Source organism: Euleptes europaea, chromosome 14 (genome assembly GCF_029931775.1).
Source record: "Euleptes europaea isolate rEulEur1 chromosome 14, rEulEur1.hap1, whole genome shotgun sequence".
NCBI classification, from domain to species: Eukaryota; Metazoa; Chordata; class Lepidosauria; order Squamata; family Sphaerodactylidae; genus Euleptes; species Euleptes europaea.
The window spans coordinates 30,458,187-30,475,097 of record NC_079325.1 but is presented as its reverse complement, the minus strand read 5'-3'; the positions used below and the strand labels follow the sequence as shown (position 1 = coordinate 30,475,097).

Sequence of the window (16,911 nt, the reverse complement as noted above, 5' to 3'; positions counted from 1 at the left end):
CCACGAGGAATAGATGAAAGGCTACTGAATGCCTAAAGTGACCTCTTTAGAGAAGGCTGCTCTCTCTTGTGTGATTAACAGTTCTAGCTCTTAGATTCTGCCACTTACTTGCCCTGGGGATGTTTGGATCATCCACTCACTCCTGCTGTAAATGTGCCAGAGAACTGCTAGCCGTCCAAGTTCTACCAACCTGTTTTTATGCTTCTCTCCTATTTCCCCCCCCCCCCTGCTTTGGTATGCTTTTTGAGGGGAAGTCTATTACTAGAGTATTGAGAAGATGATGAATTACATGTGGTGATTATCTGTCAGGAAGGTACAGTAGAGTTTTCTGTGATGATGTAGAAGAGGGACTGCTTGCCTAATAGCTGGACAATAGGTCGCATTAGCTGTTTGTCTTGTCTTTCCCTTATAGCAACAATGAGTTCTTCAAAACCATGGTCCGCTGGCCACGAAAGAAGCTCCTCTTCTGACAACGTGTTTGTGTCCCCCAGTACCAGGAGGCAACCACTTAGCTCCTCTGGCACTCCTGTTCTAGAGAATTGCCCTGGGAATGATGATGAGCGGGAGAGGAAGCAACGGCGGCGCTCCAGGGTTGTCGACCTGCAATTTAGTACTGAATCGCCTTTGTCTGTACAGTCTCCCTCCAACAAGTAAGAAGGGATTGACCACCAATTGATTGTGTGCACATTTGTGTAATAGAAAAATGTACTTGGATATGCTTTAAGATAGGGGTGTCAAACTCAATAGTTATGAGGGCCGGAAATAACATAAATGACACTTGGTTGGGCCGGGCCATGCTTTGCCAGCCCAGATCGAGAGTGGGGGTGGGGGGTGGCTGGCTCGCGGGCCAGATAAGAGCTCTCAAAGAGGTAGCTCGCGGACCTTATGTTCGACACCCCTGCTTTAAGACTTGTAAGGGCTTCATGCAGAGCTGTCAGTTTTATATACTTTCTCCTGAGTTTTAAGGAAAACCTGTCAAATTTAGCCTTCTAAACCTTTTTTTTCCCTTAAGGCAAGCGGAAACATCATTGCCAGCAATTCCCCAACTGACAAATGCCCAGATAGCTGATCATTATTCAACGTGTATCAAACTTTCAACAGAAAATGTAAGAAGTCTTTGGGTTTTAAAAAATCAGCTTCAGTCAATCCATGACTATAGAATTTGGCTCTCTTGGCACATAATTTAATGTACCTTTTTAAATGCGGAGAGTAGCTCTGTCTTTTTACTGAAGTACAAATTGTTATGTTCTCATCCAGAAAATCACCACCAAAAATGCATTTGGCTTGCACCTCATTGATTATATGACAGAAATACTCAAACAGAAGGACTCTGAACTCACCAACTTTAAGGTTAGTCTTTTAATGTGTTCCTATGGCACACAGAATATGAATGAAAAATGTTGAGTAACAAGCAAAGTCTGGTTAGATGTGCTTATCTTCTGATGAGGGGGATCTCTGATCTTTCCTTACACTTCCCTCTTAGAAAACCTTACATATGTATGTCACTAAATAATTATTCCGTATCTGGTATGGGGTGAGGTACAAATCTAAATAAGTTCCCTTTTCAATATATTCAATATTCTCCCCATTCTCTTCTCCTCCATTTTGTCTCTCTCAATATTGTCCCCATTTTCGGAAATAAAACTTTGCCACCTTGCAGTGCAGTTGGCCCTCCCCCCACCCCATGACCTTGTTAGACTGTTTTTGCAGGATTTTCAGACTGCTGTCTGTATATAAGAAACAATTGTAAGGGGGAAATTGCTTGTCCTATTGGGAAGAAACTGTTGTGTGGCTGCTTCTAAGGCATGAGAATAGTAGCTGATACTCCTGACAATAGTTCCAACAAAAGTCTATTTTAGTCTACTTCATCCTTTTCAGATTATTTGGCTTTCAGTATCACAGTATGGGAGAACTAATGGTGAGGGGATGGCAGGGAGAAAAAAACAGGATTTTCTTCCCTTGTGGAACAGTACTTATACTGATGAGACAATGTGTAGAGCCAGGGCAAGAGACTTGAACGCCAGCACTGTGTTAGTGCAGTCCAAGACAATAGACTCCTATCTTGTTCCAGTCTGTTTTTGTTGTTTGGCACCCTACTTGGTGTGTCTATACTGTGATTTCCTGGGTATACTGAAAAGCAGAAAGACAGGATGCAAATGATCAAAATGAAATATATGTGCCTGTCAGTGTTCCTTGCTGCCACAAACACAATGGACCTCCTTCGGTGTTTTGATTCTCAGTTAAATGTCTGGTCAGTGTGTGGCTTGTTCTGAGCGCCCCTTGTAGCCCCTGGGCTCTTCAAGCTGGAGAAACTCCATTCCAATCTTAAGTTTCCACTTACAGATAGCCGCTGGTACCTTGGATGCCAGTACAAAGATCTATGCCGTGAGAGTTGATGCTGTCCATGCAGATGTCTACAGGGTTCTTGGAGGACTAGGCAAAGACTCCGCAACAACAGAACCTGTGGATGACCAGGATACAAGTGAGTGTCTTAATGTGGTCACTTGACCATACAATTAGGAATGGGAATGTTATGTATTGGACCTCCTCATAATTCAGAGATACCGAACATACTTCTGGTGTACAGGGCTGTAGGTTAAAGCTATTGTATACCTTAAAAAAATAATAAACAGATTCCCTGACAGCAGAGTAAAAAAAGACCTTTGTCTGATGAAAACTGCTGTCAGTCAAAAGAGACAATACTGCGCTAGATTGGACTAGTATTTGGACTTCAGATGAAACTTGCTTACAACATGTTATAGACCACTCTATGTCCATTTCAAATCTTCAAAGTGTAGGAGCAAAGGTGGATGGTCTTACCATTGATAGAGACCTCTTTGTCTTCAAGAGTGAAACATGTACACTAAGAATCCAGGAGTAGTTCAATGCATCACTACCTTCGTATGCTACAGTTGTTTATGTAATTGGCAAAACATAATGGGGGAGGGGATTCCTTTGCCTAAAAGGGAAAATGTAAAATCTCGCCAGTGAACTGAGCAAAATACCTGGATTTAGATTTCTTAGATGGGTGTGGAGATTACTTATGCCTGACTTCAGTTTAAGCCTTGCTTGAGTGTTCAGTAAACCCATTCTTATAGGTCAAGGAGTGGATTCTGAGAGTGGAAAGAAGCCTCCAAGCAAGAAGAAGCACCTGTACAAAACGATAGAACAGAATCTGAATAACATTAATGTCTCTGAGACAGATGGTAGATGTGAGGTAAGTTTACTTATTTGGGGAAGATTTGTCTTTTTTCACTCTTCCTGAAGCGCTTATTTGCCTGTTTGCTTATAGCAACAACTGAAGATTAACTGAAGAGGTTCATCAATTGAAGATTAACTGAAGAGGTTGAGAATGAAATTTGGGCACTGGGGAGAGAGAGAGTATTTATGTGCATGTACTCTCCTGTCAGGGAGCAAACATCCCCTCTAGTGAAAGAAATATTGTTGCACTGTCAAGCTTGGCAAACTTACAGATTGTGGTCAGTACGTGATATGGGAATCAAATAGCATGTTCCTGTCCACATGCAGAGCAAGATTTCAAAGCAATATTGAGCTGTGACAACAAAAAGCATACTTTTTTTGCCATTTTTCTGCAAATAATAGGGCTGCATGCTTCAATCAGCTTAATTCCTGATTGAGCTGATTGATGAAGGTCAGATTTTAATCAGTTGGGACTGGAATAAAGGGCACTCTGTTTTATTTTTCCAGGAGAGCTATTTCAGGACCTCAGAAACATGTATGTTCATATTTTTGATAGCACACAGTCTTGAAATTTAACACATTCTCTCCCTTTTCAACAGATTAATCCCCTACATTATTTAATAGCACAACAGCCATAATGATATACATTTTGGTTTGAGCAAAATATTTGCCATATTGGCAGCAGGGGAAGAAGAGATGGTTTATCTCTCCCAGTGATGACTGTAAATGGTCACTGCCCTTCCCTTGCTGTAGAATTTGCTTTTGCTGTAAGTATTTGTGTAGGCGTTTACCCTGAATACAAAGCACAGTATTTCTGCACTAAATAGCATTTGTTAAACAGTGATTTTTAAAGTTAATTTTAATTTGATGTGCAATCTGCGGTTTCCCTCTTGGTTTTATGCTCAGGTTGATCCAATGTTCCAGAAGACCGCAGCCTCCTTCGATGAGTGCAGTACAGTTGGTGTCTTCCTTACCACACTTCACACACACAACTATCTTAGTGAAATTCTGTTTGATTCTATGGTCACACCTCTCCCTTCTTCTGAAACCTCTGATTTACCAAGTTCTTCTCATGTGAAAATGGCAGACGTAAAAGGTAGGTTCCCACAGCTGCTGGCTCCCCGATGTTTCCTTCTTGTTCTAGTTGTTAATGTTTTCTGTGTTGTTTCCCCCCCTAATTATATTTTATTACAATTTCTAGCCAAAAACATTGACTCCCAGCAAGGCTCGCAAAAATCAAAATCTAACATAGATAATAAAGATGTTCAATACAAAATGTTCCTTGGAAAAAATAATCTCAGCAGCTGGATTTAGGCCTTCTTTGCCCTTGAGTAGGTTATATATAGCTGGTAGGGAGTAAGCCAAAGGCCATTTAATTTTATCAGGGGTCCCTTCCATGGCCAAAGGTGAATCATCCACACACTGGCATTCCTGTTTTCAATTTTCTCCCTTTCTCCTCCTTCCTCCAAGCAATTAAACCCCACATTTTATTTCAGGGCAATAGTGTTGTGTATCAAGCTTACCTCTGCCTACTTAAAACAAACCTAGTCATAGGATTAGGGCGGGGGTCCCTAACCTTTTTGAACCTGTAGGCTTTGGAATTCTGACACAAAATGCCAGTTACTGCAGGAGGCGGAGTCAACTATTGAATGGCTGCCACAGCTTACTTTCAGTCACACAGTGAAGGTCCTCGTACTGTGATGACAGCTGCCACTAAAGCAACTTTTTAAAAAATATGTACAGCCAATCATAAGAACATAAGAAAGGCCATGCTGGATCAGACCAAGGTCCATCAGGCCCAGCAGTCTGTTCACACAGTGGCCAACCAGGTGCCTCTAGGAAGCCCACAAACAAGACAACTGCAGCAGCCTTATCCTGCCTGTGTTCCACATCACCTTAGATAATAGGCATGGTCCTCTGATCCTGGAGAGAATAGGTATGCATCTTGACTAGTATCAGTTTTTACCAGTAGCCATGAATGCCCCTCTCCTGTATGAACAATCAAAATCCTTGCTGCGCAAAAGCCCTACCTGGCCTCATTCACTTTCTAAAAACACTTGGTGAGTACCAGGAAAGGTGTTGGCGGGTGCCATGACGCCCATGCGTAACATGTTAGGGACCCCTGGATTAGGGTGTGTGTGTATGGTGTGTTGTTCGAAATTATCTACTAAATTCCTTACTGCAGAGAGGAAAGGGTAGTTTGATGCTTTCCCCCCAACACACACTTTTTTTTCTTCCACTAGAAGATAAGTGATTGAGAAGAAGAACTGTAGCCAATAGGGTTTCACTTTTACTTAAATGTGGAGAAGCCGGGGGGAGGCATCTGGGTGTGTCAGGGCAACAAGAGAGTAGAAGTTGAAGGAAGGAATGGAGAGGCATGACAACAATCCCCCCAGTTAAACATACCCAGACCTGAGAGACCAGCGAAGCATTTGCTTCCATGTACCAGTGATAGAGGGATTAAGCTCCTCCCCCCGCAGAGCTTTATCCCGATTGATAGAACTCCTCTGCAAGAGCATGGTAACATGGGTCTTCTGACTGACTGCTAATTTTAAACTTCTTGGTGATCCTTTTGTAGCAATCCTTCTGGAGTGTGTTGAAAAGCACAAAATTTGCCCTTCCCTGGCTGGCTTCCTATTTACTGAGTGGGACAGCGAAACCCATAATGAGGTATGTCAAACTGGTGGTCACTCCAAATGAGAATAGTGAACACTCCCCACAGAAGGTTTTGAACTTCGGACTGAAAACGTTTCCCAGTAGATCTTTCCTCCTCTTCTTCAAATCATCCTTCCAGAATCATCAACTTTTTAAAATTTTATTTTATTATTTTAACCTAACTTTGATTTTTACCTAGAGCTGATATTGTATCGAAATAAAACTTGACTTGACGTAGGACACCTTTTGTTCATATCATGCTGTGCCTTCCTTGGGCTCCAATTTCTCACAATAACTTTTTGTTGCTAAGCCTTTTCTGAGCTATGAGCCAGAAGCAGTTTCACACAGGTGTCTATCCAGCCATGTGCACATGGAGCACTGATCCCCACCCCGTTACTCCTCTCCATTGCCTGCAACCACTTCCGACCCCTGTAAAGGTGATTCCTAGGGTCATAGGACCCCTAGAAAGGAATAGCTGTGTGAGTTGGCATGATGTAGGGAGGAGAGGGAAGGGGGTAAAATGTCTTCTACAAACACAGCTCTGCTGACAGAAGAGAAAGGAGGGGGTGATTTCACCCTCTTTCCCTCATTGCAGTACCTGAACCCACACAGCTGTCCCTTCATGTAAGTCCCATGACCCTTCTTATGTTTTGGAGATGCTGTTGGAACGGGGAAGGAATGTATGAAAAGTCCATGCAATTTCTATATTGAATTGTTAAAGTTTATTCTTTGTGGCCAAAGGCCATCACAATCAAACATAAAAACCTTAAAATAGCATTGAAATAACATAAAATAACATTAAAATAACTAAAACAGTCTGACCCCCAAGAAGCTAGTAATTAAATATGTTAAATACCCTGATTAAAAACATCGTTTGCTTGGATTTTCTTGGCTGCTAAAGCAAAGAGTGACACTTTGTAGGAAACATCAGGATTGGCATCTGATAAGAGAAAGAACAGCTTCTCTGGATCTGAAAAAAGATTTAGGCCCTTTACAAACACTCCGAGAAATTTAGATCTGGGCTCTGCTTAAAGAGGACAGAATAAGGTGTAGCGAATTAGGTCGTCTGGAACAGCTCCGCCAATACTTAGGTGAGAGGCCCATGGGAGTAACATCCGGCTGTCAACGCCGTTGGCATGGTTTGAAACTGGAGGGAGGTAAAAGCTGTTCTGAAGTTATATGTGTGACACAAGCCAAACTCTTTTGTTCCCAATTTCACCAATCTACTGTCGGATTTTATTATATGTCTTATATTGGTTTTCCCAAAAGCCTTTCCTGTTGACTCCCCTGCCTGTTTTCAGTCAGTTTCAGCTCTGTTGGAGAAATTTAAGAAGAGCGACCAGGTGTTTGATATCAATGCAGAAGGTGATAGTTATTCTGGAGATAATGCTGAGGGCCCAGCCGAGGATGACTTTGATGCTGACCTACTGGACAGGACGGTGGCACAGGATCTTGGGGAGTTCTCGGAAAAGTTGGAGGCATGTAGAGTAACTCCAGGAACCTCGAGGTATGTTCAGGGTTGAACTGTTGTGTGCGTTGTAATGTAATAAATGGTGGGAAGGTGTGGCTGAGCTTGTGAAGCTTTTGTTGCCACTGTAACATATCAGTGGGACTGAGTGTTGTTTTTTTCCCAGGAAAGACGTGCTTCCCTTGGGGGAAGGAGACATTGGGTCCATGTGCCTTCACCTGTCCACGAATCCCAGCGAGTACTCTTACTTCAGTCCTCGAACCATGTTCATGTGGGCGGGCCCAGAGCACTGGCGTTTCAAGCCTCGCCATAAAGGTATGAAAAGATCACGGGCTAAGTATCTGCTTGCGTGTAGAAAAGCAGGCAACTGTTCGGAAGAGTTCTGGTTTTCATCCCAGATAGCCTTTGTGAGCCAGGAAAGAAATCGTTTAGGTTTCTCTAAATGGAAACACATTAAAGAATTACCGTAGTTCTTGGAGCTCATCTTTACTTCATACAGAAGCTCGATAGATTAGAGGCAGGGGCCATTTCCATATTGGTTGCTTGTCCTGGGTATAGTGTGTTTCTTTTCCTGCTTCCCAACAGTGCTTCTCAGGGTTTCCCTAGCTTTTGTGCAACCTGTCCCAAGTCTGCTTTGCTGTGAAGTTTTGGGAAACGTATCAAAGCTTGGCAGGCTTCTGCTTGGATTTTTCCAATCTCTCGTGCATGGCAGCCTACAGTAGCCATTTCCTCCTCCTGCCACCAGGGGGGGGGTCTTCCTCATTTTTTAAAATTGGCAACTAAACAGTATTATAATGTTTTAACAATCTGCATATCAGACTTTCTGAATTACAGGCTTTCTTTTTTTAAAAAAAGGAAATCTCTAGTCTAGCCCCTTTTGTGGCAGAGATAGAAGGGGAAACGGATATCTCTGCAATGAAAGGGGCGAGTGACTTAAAAAAAGAAGCTGGGAGTTCAGAGAACCTGACACACAGGTTATTATATCATTATATCATTGTAACAATATTCAGTTACCAGATTGAGGGGGAAAGCCCTGATGGCATGGGGGTGGGGAATGGCTGCTTCCAAGCAACTGGAGCAAGGAAACTGGGGACACCTGCCGTGGGGAAGTCCCGCGGTCATGGTGCTGTCTCAGCAGCAGCAACAGGGAGACAACAGTAGCCTGACCCCATGTGGAAAGGGAGGGTCAGGGGGTGTATTTATAAATGTTTGCCTGAAGAGACCTCAGTTGTACTAACTTGCATTTTTAAAATATGCATATAAAACCATAAAATCCACACCAGTCAAAAGCAGGAGAGAAACAAAAGCAGCATAACCTAATAAAATCAGGGAGCAGTCCATAGTAGATGCAGGCACATGTTCTCTCAGCTGCTTCACATTGCCCCTTCCTTTTCATCCTTTGCAGGTGATGCTAACTCTGAGAAGGTGAACAAAAAGAAGACTGCAAAAAAGGTCATGGAAATAAATTTTGACGAGGAGATTGAGTTTCAGCTTCATTTCTGTGAGACAAAGGTAGGTGTTCAGAGCCCTTTGTGGCCTACTCCCCCTGCCCATGACCTCTGCTTCTCCAGTCCAACCCCCAAAGCCATCTGAAGATCTCTGGTCTTCTTGGATCAACTGCGTCCTTTCTCACTTCCTGCCTCTTATGCCTAGAACCTGCCTCCAAGAACACTTGTGTGATGACACCTCTTCTGCTTGTCACGTTTGATCATGTGCAGAATTTTAAAAGTGTAGTACAAAGATGGAAGTGCTTGATTTCCTCTGTGGGCATTTAATATTCCCAAACAGGCAGCTACGACTTTGGCCCAAGCAACTCTTGAAAGTCAGAACAAGAAATGCAACACCCTCCCCACAGACTTCCATTACGATCCAAACAATCTCACCTGCCTCTTCCTCAAACCGACCAATAGGGTAAGCTTTGCCTACTGGGGTTGACTCCCAACTTGGTTTGTTGTCTTCCTGCTGTTTTTCAGCTCAATTTGGCTAACATTGGCCTACGCTTACCAGGAGAATTGCTAAGAGACTGACATCTGAGTCTGCATTACTTTGATGGTCCTTCTGTCATGTCCTAATGCCTCCATTTTTTTTGCTTTGTTTTTGTTTTGGCAGCTGTGGAAAATGCCACTAGAGGCCAACTCGCCCAATCGTGACGATGAGGTTGGAGAGTATGATTACAACAATCCTAACGATATCTCCAATTTCTGTCCTGCTTTGCAGGTGAGGTTGCAAAGACTGGAGGTGTACCCTATTGTGAATTTCCTCTCTCTTAGTACTAATCTTGGCAAAGCTTTGGCAGCATTCACATTGGGTAACAGAACCTGGGTGGTTGATGGCGGGACATGTATCAGCTAGCTATTGAGGAAGCCAGCCTGGACTGCTAGTACTGACATTACCTGCTAGCTTGATCAAGGAATAATGCCACAGTTTGGATCTTGTGAGGAAGTAAGGTAAATCTGTTGAGTAATACTCTCTCTTCAGGGTGTGGACGGATTCCTACAGATGTAGGCATGTGAGGGAAATGTGTCATCTCTGTAGCTTGTTGTATTCCTCTAAGTGGATCCTGCATTCTTTTAAGGATGGATGGATCTGTTTTGGATCACATTTGTGTGCATCTGCAGGAATTATCTTTAAAATCCATTCTAGAGATACAAGAGATGCAAAGCATCATCCAAACTGAAAGGCATTAATACACCAGAGGCATGCCTTTCCCACTTTTTATATATCCATTTCCATAGCTCAGTGCGTGCTTCTGTATGCCAGAATCTCTGCCTCATTACCCCCTAAAAAGATGGTTGGTGCACAGTGGGCATTCCTTGCGAATGTAGTTAGGTTGCTTTTCCTGGGTGATCTCTAAAAATGAGCGCTCCAGCGAGTTGGATTCTGTCAAATCTGGCCATTTAATGAGGACAAGCTAGAACGATCTTGGTCGTTAAATGCGCAGATTGTAAATATTCAAATTGTTCTCTCTCTCTCTGTTGAAGACCATGTTCTTCAGTTCTCCAGCTTGAATGCGGCCCTATAATTTCCCATCTTTGTTTCTTTCTGCTCAGGATGCTGATAGTGATGACGATGACGACTATCCCAATGAGTTTGTGGGCCAGAGTGGGATGTTTGAAATGACCGCTCATCTTGCAGGAGGAGCAGGCCGAGACCCAGAACTCAATGGTGGGCTCAGCATCACCACCTATGGTGAATCAAACCTTGTGGCCGAGCCGCAGAAGGTGCGTACTGATGTGCACATGCACATCAACTGCCCTCTTATCTGCAGTCCACATTATAAGCTGGTGCTGAATAGAAGACTTCCAAATCTGGAGGCCTCACTTCAAAAAGGATGTGGACAGAATTGAGTGGGTGCAGAGAAGAGCAACGAGGATGATCAGGGGCCTGGAGTCCAAGCCCTATGAGGAAAGGCTGAGGGAATTGGGAATGTTTAGTCTGGAGAAGAGGAGGTTGAAGGGGGACATGATTGCTCTCTTTAAGTATTTGAAGGGCTGTCACTTAGAGGAGGGCAGGGCGCTGTTCCTGTTGGCAGCAGAGCATAGGACTCGCAATAATGGGTTTAAATTGCGGGTGGAAAGGTCCTGGCTGGATATTAGGAAAACATTTTTACAGTAAGAGTTCTTTGACAGTGGAATTAGCTACCTAGGGAAGTGGTGAGCTCCCCCTCACTTTTCTGTCTTTAAGCAGAGGCTGGACACGCATTTGTCAGGGATGCTCTAGGCTGATCCTGCATTGTGCAGGGGGTTGGACTAGATGGCCTGTATGGCCCCTTCCAACTCTATGATTCTACTTTGCACCCCAAATATTGTAGGTGGCCCTAGAGCCACGATTTGTTTGTTCAAGGTTTAAGTGTTGAAGTGTAAAGAATTTGAAACCAAACTCCAGCTTTAACCCCATGCTCTGTCATGGTTACTGTGGATCGGCCCTGCTGGTCTGGTCCCTAACTGGAAGCTCTTTTCTCTTGCCACCACCAACCGCAGAAAATGACCACATATTTAAATATGTCTAGTTTGATTCAGTTTTTTTCCTTCTTGGAGTTTGTGGTGGTTCTTTGTCTATTTTTCTTCATTCATAAGGAGTGAATCGTCTGTCTTTCAGGAGCTCCACTTCTACTGTGGCTAAGCCAAGAGGTATTTGTATTCTGATGCCAAGGAATTCCAAATGGATTGTCACAATCAAAAGGAGGGCTTGGTTCTGGAAGCAAATCCAAAACCAAGCCCTCATTTTTTATATGCTTGGATTCTTCTTTCCTTAAACAAAGAATTTCATGCTGTGAAGGGACTGCACTGAGTGAGTGGCAGACAGTAGACTTGTAAAGGAAGAGGCATGTTCCTGGAAGACATGAAGGGAATGTTTGAATGTTTGTCTTTAGTTTTGTGTTTGAAAGTCTCTGATCGGAGAGTCTTTGCTATTCCTGTAATGCTATTTATTGCTTCATGCCTCTGCTCTTTCAGGTCAACAAGATTGCTATCCAGTATGCAAAGACAGCCAAAAAGATGGACATGAAGAGGCTAAAACGGACCATGTGGTGCCTCCTAACTGATGCCCAGAAGAATCAAACTGAGGAAGAGGTATGAGCCAAGGAAGCTTAAAATATTCTCTTTGCTTCATCTCAGGTTGTTCCAACACTATCCTAAATCTCAGTTGGCTTCATGGGTTTCTAGTTGTCTCTGCAGCCTTCTAGTTTTTCCCCTAGGTTTCTGTTTATTTTACTTAAAATATTTGCATACCACCTCTTAACCAAAGTGCTTGAGGAAGTCAGCAATGTGGCAGTTCAGTGTTAGGAATATGCTGTTCAGAGCTTCTGTGCTTATAAAATGCCAGATTTCTGCACCAAGAAAAAGCTTAATCCTGGAACCTGCATGAAGAGTCCAGATTAGGAAGCTGCTTTGCATAATCTGTTCAGTTAGTTATGAAGGGGGCAATAAGCCATGCGCGGAAGCCTTATTCATCTTTCCCCACTTGGCTCCAAAGATTTTAGTAGGCAGTACTGGCATGCTTTCAAGCATCTCTTTGCAACCTGTTTAAAAAAAAAAAGCAAGCAAACTGAGGTTTTCAGCTGAAATCTGCACCCAAAGAATTGCTGCCTATAACTGTGTCTAGTGCTTGCTGCATAATGGCACGCAATGAGGTATAATGATCTCTTAGGTTATGTATGGCATTCCAAAACATGTCTATGTTGTAGTGAATACTAATACTTAAGAACTACTTGTAGATCCTTTTTCAGATGTTGTGTGACTTTATTCAGGGTTGAGCTGACCCTGAACATTCAAACCAGAATAGTTATGCAGGTCACTGTCCTCCACAGCAGACAAGGAATCTGAACTTCAGCTGTTCCAGCTTAGAAGTGTTGAAACCCCATGTCTCAAGTTTACAAGATTGTCATATTGAAGACAAAATCACGTCACATATCTGGAAGAGATCCTGTATCCCTCCAAGAAGAATTCAGTGTTTCCTTAATACAGAATTGAACAAGGCACTAATTCATCTTAAAACAGAGGTCCCGCGGCACCTTAAAAAGACTAACATTTATTTCAGTATGAGCTTTGTGATGGTATCTGAGGACATGAGCTGTGACTCACACAAGCTCATATTGAAGTAAATATTGTTAATCGATGCCAGGGGACCTTTCATTTTACTTTGCTATAACAGACTAACATGGCTACCCCTTTGTAGTCATTAATCTTAGCCTGGCAAACATTTTTCTGTTAACACCAATAGTAGTTCTCCCACTTGGTGCACTTATTCTCAGCTGTCCATAACCACCAGCTATTGCATAGAAATATCAGTTTGTTGCTTTTGCATCTTAGGAGGCACACACCCAGGCCTTGGGCACTGAATCTGTGTTATCTGATTACTAGTTGACTTAATTTCATTTTTGCTTTGCAGCATGTAGCCTTGGAGAAAAGTTCGGATGCCTCCATGGTGATGGGTCAGAAGGTCTTCAGCAACATTACCAAGGATCTGCTTCACAGGTATTTGTGGCATGCTAGTTGTAGCTTTGCTATTCTGGAGGCTGGATGGGGGCAGACTCACTCCTGTACTGCATAACAGTTTTCCACTGTGTGGAAACGGTTGGCCATATGGAGCTGGCTGCTGCAGAGATCTAGTTAAATCTCTGGGTGCTGGCTGTTCTCTCAGTCTCTGATTAGAGAACCCCCCCTCCCGAGGTTATCAACCCTCTTTGTACATTGAGGGATGAATGAACACTCGGTGAAGCCTTCCTCTCAGCTGAGCATGCTGAAAGAATTCAGCTAGGTCCCTAAAGGTGGAACTTAAAATCTCAAGCCCTGCCAGTACCTTTTTAGTGTAGATGGAGGATGAACTCAGGCAAGGTGTCCTGGGGTGTTGCAATTATTCTCATTCTAGCCCAAATAACTTCCTGTGGACTCTTATTGATGACTGGATTAAGGTGCCATGGTTCATAATTGCCCTGATCTGGCTTCTTACCAGCATGGCCAATAGTGTAAAGTAACCTAAGGCTAGGAATTAACTATAGTGTCCTTAAAAAAACAAGGAAACAAAGAAAAGTGGTTTGAGAGATGGTTGTTTTGCATGGGATGCAAACATTTATTTACAAAATTTATTTTGCCTTTCTGCTCTTACAAGGGCTGCCAAGGCGGCTAACAATTTAAAACATACATGATGAAATACATTATAAAGCCATTAAAATTAACCTCTCTCCCAAATATACATAATTAAAACAACTTTAAAAAGTTAAACAGTGTTAAAATAAACATAAAACATTGCTTAGGAAGGAGAGATCACTGAGGGAATGCCAAATGAAACTGAAAAAAGTCTGCAGAAGATTACAACAGAAAGGGACAGGCAAATTTCCTTGGGAAGAGAGTTTCAGAGCTTTGGTGCCATGACCGAGAAGGCCCTCCCCTGGGTTGCCTTCTGCCTAATCTTGGCGGGGGGAGAGGGCACCCAAAGCAGGGCCTCTGAAGATAACCGTAACAATCAAGCAGGTTCATAAGGAATTAGGATTTCTCTTACTCCACTGATATCTGGGATCAAACAGGTTTTTGAACTATGCAAAAACCTGCTAATCAGTTTAGCAGAACCAAAGCTGGAAAAATGAGCTACTATAACATGAACAGCAATCCTCCATCATACTACCTTCAGCTCTGAAAATACTACTGTTGGTCTCCAGCCTTAATCCTGCCCTGTTTTTCCTGTAACTTTCAGGCTGCCTTCTGTAATGGCAAATAACCTAACCATACCATTGGCATTTGCTTGCCTGTTGCACTTGGCCAACGAAAAGGTATGTAAGATTTGTACATAATCCCTCTGTTGTGCATTTAAACAGCAAGGCAGGGTGCTTTTCTTTGCCTACATGTGCATCCAAGTAATTAAACTGTTTGTACAATATCTCTGCTTTGGTAACCACTCAGGGATCTCGTCCCATAAATTAATGAGGATGAGAGCTATAAGGAAGAAAGAATAATGATGAAGTCCTTGAAGTCAGTATAGCCAAGTGGAACCCTTAAGAACTGCAGGCAGGAAGCTGTTCTGCCTTAACTAAAGCTTGGACATTGGGTCTGAACTTATCAGAAACTGTTGAAAGCAGAGGCCCCACCTGTCTGTACAGGTTGTAACATTCCCTTAATGGTCAAGGAGGTGGTGGTCTTGAACGTTCATATATCATTTGCTCATCAAAACTTTCTACATAAGCAGCCACCTAATTTATTCCAAATAGACATAGCTTCCTTTGTGGGGAGAATTGTTTTTTTTTTAAACTGTCAGCCCCCCTCTAAAGTTGTTAGCCTCTGGTAGGATGCTAAAAGATGGTCTTTAAAAACATTTAAGTAGAATAATAGACACCTGTGGCTAGTAGCAACATGGCTTAGATACCATTGTGCTAAGAAATCTAAGTTACCAACTTAACTACTTGTAGCACTGAGAATAAAACTGTACACAAACAGGTGGTTTTAAAGTGCAGTATGTATTCTGATTTCTTGTCTCCAGAACCTGAAGCTGGAAGGGGTGGAGGATTTGTCCGAAGTCTTCGTGGTACAAGAAGACTAGCCTGTGCCGCATGAGAAGAGTAAGATTTAGGAAGAGGGTTTGCGTGCTAGCAGAAGATGTATGGCCTTGAAACATCCACAGCTGCTTCTTGTACAGCTTTATACTCATTCTTTTTATCGTAATTGATTGTATATATTTAATACATACACCTTTTTAAAAACAACAATAAACTACTCTTTGTGTAGTTTCTGTAGCCCCCTGATGGAACTGTTTATGGCTCATATGTGGCAGGTCCCTTTAACTGCTAGACATTGGGGATTTTGAGTTAGGTGAGGCGTTTGATGAAGGGGACGGGACTGCTGAGATTTTCTATGCGTCTGGTGGCAGAACTGACATGTAACTTGCAGCTAATTTTGTTTCTCTCTCTTCATGTGATTGTGTTAACTAGTGAGCTGCATAGGCTGCTTATATAATGTACAATAATTCCTGTGTAGCTTTCCTGACTGGGCTAGCACCTGTTTTCACTTGGCTCTCAATTTCTACATGGCTTTAATTTCTGTTCTGATTTATCTAAACATTAGCTTCCTTTTCTGCTTTTGAACAATGATTATCTAATCCTCTTTAATTGTGCTTTCTCCTAATTGTTCTACTAACAAAGGTATTTTCTACTTTATCTAATCTGCACTAGTCTTCCCCTTCCGCTAAATTTTGGCTGCATTCTGGTGCAGATAGCCAGAATAGAATGTAACCATAGCATGAGAGTTCATCATTGACTCAGGGTAAATTTCCATATGCCTTTATGATCTCATTTCTGTGGTTTGCCAATAGTGCTTTGTATTTAACTTGGCAGTGTATAACCTTCATGTCCTAAGATCTTGTGTGACTCATCTTGTTAGCTCTGCTTAAAGCTGAAGGCATGCTTGTTACTGGAGACTTCCTTCAACAAAAATGCTAAATCAGATTCTTACAATAAAATAATAAAACCACACCATTACACTTGAACAAGATAACAGCAGTAAGCATGCAACCAATCTGGCTGCTGCTGATCCATTAAAAGGACTTTGTTCTCTTCTTTTCCTGCCGCAGAAAGATGGCCAGAGAAGAGAAGGCTAAGAACAAGGTCCCATTCACGGAGCAGCAGTGGCCAGATTGGTTGCATACGACTGATGTTTGATGCAGTTTGCATGGCTTAATTATTTTATCATAAGCTATCTTGAGAGGGTTTGAAAAAAACAGCCCTGCCTTATTACTAATTGCTTAGTGTGGGTGAGTGTGGGGAATAATAAGGAAAGTTATTGGTCTTTCACGCCTTGCTTTGAGATACCTGGTGGTATTTACCCAGACCCATTAGAAATGGGCTGACCTCTGAATTGATGCAACAAGGGCTTTTCTTACAGTCTTAGGCCTTTCATGCATGGCTGTTTCCCTTGCAGTCACCCCTCTAACCACTTCGGGACTTTGGATTATGCATGCCGTTTTCGATCGTCAGAGATCGCCTTGCTCTCCCCCTGCATTTCCCTGCGCTTTGCCAGCGTTTTCAAATTCAAGATAAAACAGGTCCCTGAAAATGTGGGAAATTCAGGGAAACACAGGGGGAGAGCGAGGCGACCCCTGAT

General features: G+C 42.7%; 1 protein-coding gene across 1 annotated transcript; it reads left to right on the top strand.

Annotated features, from left to right (window-relative positions):
- The first annotated feature begins 460 nt into the window (after positions 1–460).
- NCAPH (non-SMC condensin I complex subunit H) lies at positions 461–15,363 on the top strand. Its single transcript, XM_056860479.1, has 17 exons — positions 461–650; positions 1,013–1,106; positions 1,258–1,350; positions 2,344–2,482; positions 3,099–3,217; positions 4,108–4,297; positions 5,780–5,871; positions 7,158–7,363; positions 7,491–7,639; positions 8,730–8,836; positions 9,113–9,235; positions 9,434–9,541; positions 10,375–10,545; positions 11,779–11,895; positions 13,214–13,299; positions 14,516–14,591; positions 15,296–15,363. Exons 3-17 carry the CDS (start codon positions 1,303–1,305, stop codon positions 15,353–15,355), a joined length of 1,791 nt encoding a protein of 596 aa, XP_056716457.1. The 5' UTR covers positions 461–650; positions 1,013–1,106; positions 1,258–1,302; the 3' UTR covers positions 15,356–15,363.
- The last annotated feature ends 1,548 nt before the right edge of the window (positions 15,364–16,911 follow it).

Coding starts and splice junctions, on each gene's coding strand:
- NCAPH (XM_056860479.1), top strand. CDS start 1,303: ATGACAGAAATACTCAAACAGAAGGACTCTGAACTCACCAACTTTAAG. Junction 9,236..9,433: donor TCCTCAAACCGACCAATAGG/GTAAGCTTTGCC, acceptor TTGTTTTGGCAG/CTGTGGAAAATGCCACTAGA. Junction 10,546..11,778: donor TTGTGGCCGAGCCGCAGAAG/GTGCGTACTGAT, acceptor CTGCTCTTTCAG/GTCAACAAGATTGCTATCCA.